This window comes from Taurulus bubalis (genome assembly GCF_910589615.1).
Source record: "Taurulus bubalis genome assembly, chromosome: 5".
NCBI classification, from domain to species: domain Eukaryota; kingdom Metazoa; phylum Chordata; class Actinopteri; order Perciformes; family Cottidae; genus Taurulus; species Taurulus bubalis.
Genome location: NC_136593.1, coordinates 23,359,709 through 23,366,227, shown reverse-complemented (window position 1 = coordinate 23,366,227; position 6,519 = coordinate 23,359,709). Strand labels below are relative to the sequence as shown.

The 6,519-nt window shown below is 45.6% G+C and overlaps 1 protein-coding gene across 1 annotated transcript; it reads left to right on the top strand.

Moving 5' to 3' along the window:
* Nucleotides 1-627: 627 nt before the first annotated feature.
* Nucleotides 628-6,080, top strand: cstf1 (cleavage stimulation factor, 3' pre-RNA, subunit 1; the record flags this gene model as incomplete). Its single annotated transcript, XM_079217812.1, has 5 exons — nt 628-796; nt 894-1,171; nt 1,276-1,473; nt 1,668-2,058; nt 4,877-6,080. 5 exons carry the CDS (start codon nt 628-630, stop codon nt 5,134-5,136), a joined length of 1,296 nt encoding a protein of 431 aa, XP_079073938.1. The 3' UTR covers nt 5,137-6,080.
* Nucleotides 6,081-6,519: the final 439 nt, after the last annotated feature.

Here is a 6,519-nt window from a genome sequence, read left to right as displayed (position 1 = left end):
TTTTGATAGAAAAAAAATTAAAACGGGTCCCACAGACCACAACAACAACAACAACAACAAGAAAAAAAGCATCCTCCTTGTCCCTTTCACTATAAAAGCATTTCACCGATATGTAGCGACTCACAGTGCACTTTTAATCTGAAAATCCACCCTGGGGGGGGGACTCTTCCGGTACTGTGACGTAGGACGCAAAAGCGTACGGCACAACGCACGTTCCGGTCCAGGAGCGCCATTGGAAGTTTGAAGAGGGTTAGATATTTTTGTGTTTCAAAACGTAATATTCAGGTCATGTGCTTCAATTGCGTAGTCAGGACCTCCAGCGGGTTCGGGGATTAAATCCGCGCGCGTGCTTCTGCCGTTTCTGCTAAGTCTGGACTGTAGCAACCAAGCTAACAATATTAGCAACACCGCTAAGCACAAGTTCCATTAATTTGTTGTAGCTGTCCGAGCTAACGGGTGTGTGTGAAGTAGAAGCGTGTGGTAGATATGGTAGCTACAACACTGCATTAGATAGATATAATTGCAGTAACGTAACAGGGGATAACGTAACAGCGGCTAACGTAGTCATGTGACTAATGGTGTCTTTATTGTGTCTCCATTGAAGGGGCCCCTTCCAGTCACGCCATCATGTATCGTTCCAAGCCGACCCTGAAGGACCGGCAGCACCTGTACAGGCTCATCATCAGCCAGCTGCTCTACGACGGATACACCAGCATCGCCAACAGTCTCATCACTGAGGTCAAACCACAGAATGTCGTGTCGCCCTCTGAGCAGCTCATGCAGCTGGCAAAGACAGGTAGGACTGGTTCCCTCTCACCTCGTGCACGTCAGAGGGGAGCGATGGTTCTGGAGGTTCCCTTTGCAGTTCCCAACCTTTTTTTTTGTCTCATCAGGGATGGAGAACGATGACACGGCAGTCCAGTACGCCATCGGGCGCTCGGACACGGTAGCGCCCGGCGTGGGCATCGATCTGGAGTTTGATGCCGATGTCCAGACCATGTCACCGGAGGCGTCGGAGTACGAGACCTGCTACGTAACGTCCCACAAGGGCCCGTGCCGCGTCGCCTCGTACAGCCGCGACGGCCAGCTGATTGCCACTGGCTCTGCGGACGCTTCCATCAAGATCCTGGACACCGAGCGCATGCTGGCCAAGAGCGCGATGCCGATTGAGGCGAGGCAGATTTGAGATCGGTGTCTACTGCACCCGCCATTTTTTATCCAGCATTGTTATGTTTACCATTTTCTTTTGTGTGTGTGTGTGTCTTTCCATTTCAGGTGATGATGAACGAGACGGCGCAGCAGAACATGGAGAATCACCCCGTGATTCGGACCCTGTACGACCACGTAGACGAGGTCACCTGCCTCGCCTTCCATCCCACTGAACAGATTCTAGCCTCTGGCTCAAGAGATTACACCCTCAAGCTGTTTGACTACTCAAAGCCCTCTGCAAAAAGAGCTTTTAAATATATACAGGTGAGATTTTGTACACAATATGTCTCGGTTTTGGGAGAATAGCAATTGTTTGGTTGAATGTGGAGATGCCGAGTTACATAGGAATTGCCAAAGCTAACGTAAACAAGGCTGGGGAAGTGCAACATTTTTATTTCTTACTTCTCTGCTATAATTCTCTTGTAAACCAATCCTCTCGTCGCCCGTTTCCGAAACAGGAAGCCGAAATGCTGCGCTCGATCTCCTTCCACCCGGCGGGCGACTTCCTGCTGGTGGGAACGCAGCACCCCACCCTCCGCCTCTACGACGTCAACACCTTCCAGTGCTTCGTGTCCTGCAACCCGCTGGACCAGCACACGGACACCATCAGCGGCGTCAGCTACAACCCCAGCGCCAACACCTACGTCAGCTGCAGCAAGGACGGCAGCATCAAGCTGTGGGACGGCGTCTCCAACCGCTGCGTGACCACATTCGACAAGGCCCACGACGGAGCCGAGGTCTGCTCCGCCGTCTTCTCCAAGAACTCCAAGTACATCCTGTCCAGTGGCAAAGACTCTGTGGTCAAACTGTGGGAGATCTCCACGGGCCGGACACTGGTCAAGTACACAGGTAAGGAGGAAGCGTTTCACATAGAGGGGACGTGTCACATGTTAGAATGCTTTATATATTTGATGGGAATATTTATTTTTATTCTTCATGGACGCCCAGTCGGTGTTTATGCTATGCTATGCTGTCATTAAAACTACAAATGCCAAGATTTTTTTTTTTTTTAATACAATTATTAATTTTCTATTGATTGGAATTATGTGTTTTATGCAATTAACCACTGTATATGACAATAAGAAAGTAAAAATAACTTTTTGAAAGGTGGTGAAAAAAGTTAGTTTAGTTTTTTAGATTTTTCGTTTGGGCCACTGTCTATTGGTTTGACTTCACCGTGCACCGGTGTGTTCCGGTGTGCCCACCAGACTGAACAGGGCCCTATTTCTCGTACCTGGCTTACTGAGTTAGCGAGCTAATTGTCAGGATAAGATGACGTAGGTCAGGCATTCTCGGTTTCTCGAAGCAAGCTTAGATTAATCACCATAGCAACACATCCAAAAATTTAAACCTGCTCCCGGGCAGGCTTACTGAACTTCACTGGATAAGCTGGACACTCCCACCGGCATCTCCCTTCCTCATTGATGAAGGAGCGATATTAGTTATATTAGTTTTATAGGGAGAGAGTTCTTTCAGATCGCCAAGATCCATCCTTTACATCATCATGACTTCCTGTACGCGGCGATATAGATTTTGCCGGCAAGAAATAATTTATTTCTGAGAGCTTCTCGAGCCGCGGACATTGATCACCACAGGCGCAGCTGATCGCCCGTGTCAGACACAGACTATCAGCCGCTGCATGCCGCTGTTCTTAAGTTTATTTAGCTCTTAAGAAACTTATGGATGTGTTGAAAGCATTCATAATTATATGACAGTGTTATTAGTACACCATACATATCATTATTGTAGAACATGATTAAGGTGATCGTGATGAGAATACAGAGAATCACACACAATTTATTTTCACTGCTTCAATTGATTGAATTTCTGATTATGAATAATGCATACATACTGATCCGCCCATACACATATTCAAACTCATATACACATATATTGTACATGATTCATACGTGCATACAGTACATATATCCTCATAAGTATATATTTATTCGTAAATATAATCTGATTGATTTGGATGATGAAGCACTTCAAATTAGCCGCGCATTTATCCAGATGACTGACGTCTGGCTAGAATTAACGAGACGTTTCAGCGCGGATCAGCCGTGAAGAAACCCAGATAGGCTGATGTCAATCATCTCACTAATTTAAGATGGAGATTAGGACATTTGCTTGACTTTGTTTAGCCAGGTACGAAGAATACCCCCCAGGAATGCCGTTCAGGCAGCAGGAAAAGTGTCCACAACATTTCCACCAGTCGAACACGTTTCGTCACACTGACCACAATATCAGGAACAAGCCGAGTTTTGCAGCATCAACCGTTACTCATCCAATATACGTAGAACGAGAAGCCTGCCAATCTTCAGTGGCCGATGCCGTCATCTTAAGAATCAGCTGTTATTTGTTGCGGTTACAGACCTTCTTTAAAACGTCAATGAACACAATTGGGATATTTTTTGTTGGGTAAGAAGACAATGAATTCATCTTTCAATCTGTCGGCTTTTTCAGTTTCACTGTTAATTTGATGTAAGATTGATGAACTGTTCAAGAGTTCCTCTTCTATATGATGCTTTTGGTCCATCTCTATGGAAACCGTTCACTCTAGGGATCGATCTACAAATGGTAATTTAGTTGGTTAAATATATTCATTTTGAGAAGCCTTTATCAAACAGACGAACACACGCTGCTTGTCTAATTTCTTATTTCAATTTTTGTATTCCTCTTACTGTTATTATAGTGGCATCATGCAAAGATGATGGAAAACAATGCTCATGTTTCCTCTAGAAGCCACAGCTATTTTAAGACCGTAGTGTTTCATTTTGTATGTTTACCGTAACCAACGTGAGCCCACACGGCAGTCAGACATGGCCTCTTCCTCCGTACTCATCGAGTCACGTCAATCACCTCTTAAAGCTGCCGGATGAAACAAAGAAGCCTCTCTGCTTAACCCGGGTCCTTCTCGGGCTGAAACAGTTTCTGGAGAAACGCCACCACAAATGCGAGGCGCGGGTTTGCGTTTCAGCGGTGAACAGCGTGACGCAAACAACTAATCCCTGTTGAAATGGGCTAAATGACGCAGCTAACGTTAAAGCTTAGTTTACACTCGCCCTAGCGAAGAAATGATGTGATCATCAGCGCGTAGAGGCCGCGGTAACTCTGCACGCTACCATGCAACTGTCACGAAGAGTTCGCTGATTTAAAACACTATTTACATGTCTAGAAATCATACAAAATAAACCAATTATTTATGAGATGTTTTAGAAAAATCTAGTTTACAGGATATTCAACCTTTTTGTTTCTTTATGATACATGTAGTGCTTGACCTGTTTCTTTACAGGGCTTGTACAAAGACAATGCAGTAGTTTATGAATATGAGTTTACAGATGATTACAATCCCTCCTCGTCATTATTGAGGTTGTTTTTTGGTGTTTTGCTGGTTACTCCTACCGTCTATGTTCATATCAGAGTTACACTTGTTGTCTTTTTGATTCTTCAGAGTTCATTTTGTTTGTTCGCCCTCTGTTTCTTTCAAGAGCAGGTATAAACAAAAGCTTATTGGAGGTCGCATTGAGGGACATTATGATGCGTTCAAGCTCTATTCAGTAAAAACGTCTGTCGGCCAACGCAAAATCTTTACGCTATCATGATGCCTTTCAAATGTAATCTTGTAACCGGTGCGACTGGTCAAACGTGTCGCTGTCTGTTTTAGGGGCGGGGCTGAGCGGCCGCCAGATGCATCGCACGCAGGGCGTGTTCAACCACACGGAGGACTACGTGCTGCTGCCGGACGAGCGCACCATCAGCCTGTGCTGCTGGGACTCGCGCACGGCGGAGAGGAAGAACCTGCTGTCGCTGGGACACAACAACATCGTCCGCTGCATCGTGCACTCGCCCACCAACCCCGGCTTCATGACCTGCAGCGACGACTTCCGGGCCCGCTTCTGGTACCGGCGCACCACTACAGACTGAGGCGCGTCCCGCCCTGGCGCTCCTCCTCATCATCATCATCCTCCTCTCACTTCGTCTCCACTTGTCCGAGAACCAAACGGGATGACCGAACTCTTCCGTCTCCGTGACCTCGGTGAACTCGCCACTTTCTTCTGATCTGTGGTGACTTTCACTTTTATTTAATTTTCAGTGGAACTTGTGGGACGGAACTTAAAGGGTAACTTCTATATTTTTAAATTTCAATATTTGTTTGTCACGTTGGCCGTGGTTTCACTTCTTTTTCGACGCGACTTGTGCGATCAGATGAGCCAGATCAGAACTCCGCGTTTGTGTCTCCGCACGACCCGACCGATGGGATGTGTGGATGTATGTCGCGGTCAAAGGAGCGGCTGTAAAACACTAGATGAACACATTTTGTTTCCCCTCGTCATTTAGTTTAATTTGAAAGCTTTTATTTTGAAACGGCATCATCGGGAGTTGTTGGGTTTCAGGACTCAGGCAGCAGATCTCAGCTCTACTACAGACTCGTTTTTATACGTTTGATGAATCGTCCGGATTGTGTCCACATGCTGTCCACACCTCTCCAAGATCTGAAGTCCATGTGAGCCAGTCCACCTCAGGCTGATGGGATCCCAAAAGTCACTCTGAAAAGACGAGTCACCACGGCCTTGGACACACAAACACGGCAAAATCGGTTGCGGATTGAAAAATACTGAAGTTACCTTAAGAAAAGGAGTTTCATCATCTTCAGAGCAAAGCAGCATTTTTTTTATTTTTTTTTTATGTTTTCTCTTTTTGATGATTACACTTTGAGGACGACTCACTGGACCCGAAAGTCTGACGGTTTTTTTAATCTTCTCTCTGCTCGGACGCTTCAACTCTTTTCAGATGTCTCAGCTGTATTTTGTCATTGACAACAGAGTTGTTTTGTTTTATTTCTCCCCTCCCACTTTTCTATTTTGTCTGCGTCCTTTTGTTGTAATTCAGTCATTTTTATTAAACAACTAAAAGGAACAAGCCTCTTCTGTGAAAAGTCCCCTTTCAGAGCTCCTCGACCACAGCGATGGTGATATGTGGGTATTTTAAGACCACAGTTGTTGCTGCAAAAAGCGAGCAACCTGCAGGGAGCACGCATGGGCAATGATCTCACACACACACACACGTACACACACACAAAAACACAACCAAACACAGACACAAAAACACACACAACCATACACGCACAACTAAACACACAAAAACACAACCACACATACAAAACCACGCACACAAAAACACGCACAACCAAATACACAACCAAAAACAGCACACAACCAAACACACAACCAAACACACAAAAACACACAACCACACACAAAAACACGCACAACCAAATTCACAAACAAAAACACAAACACGCAACTA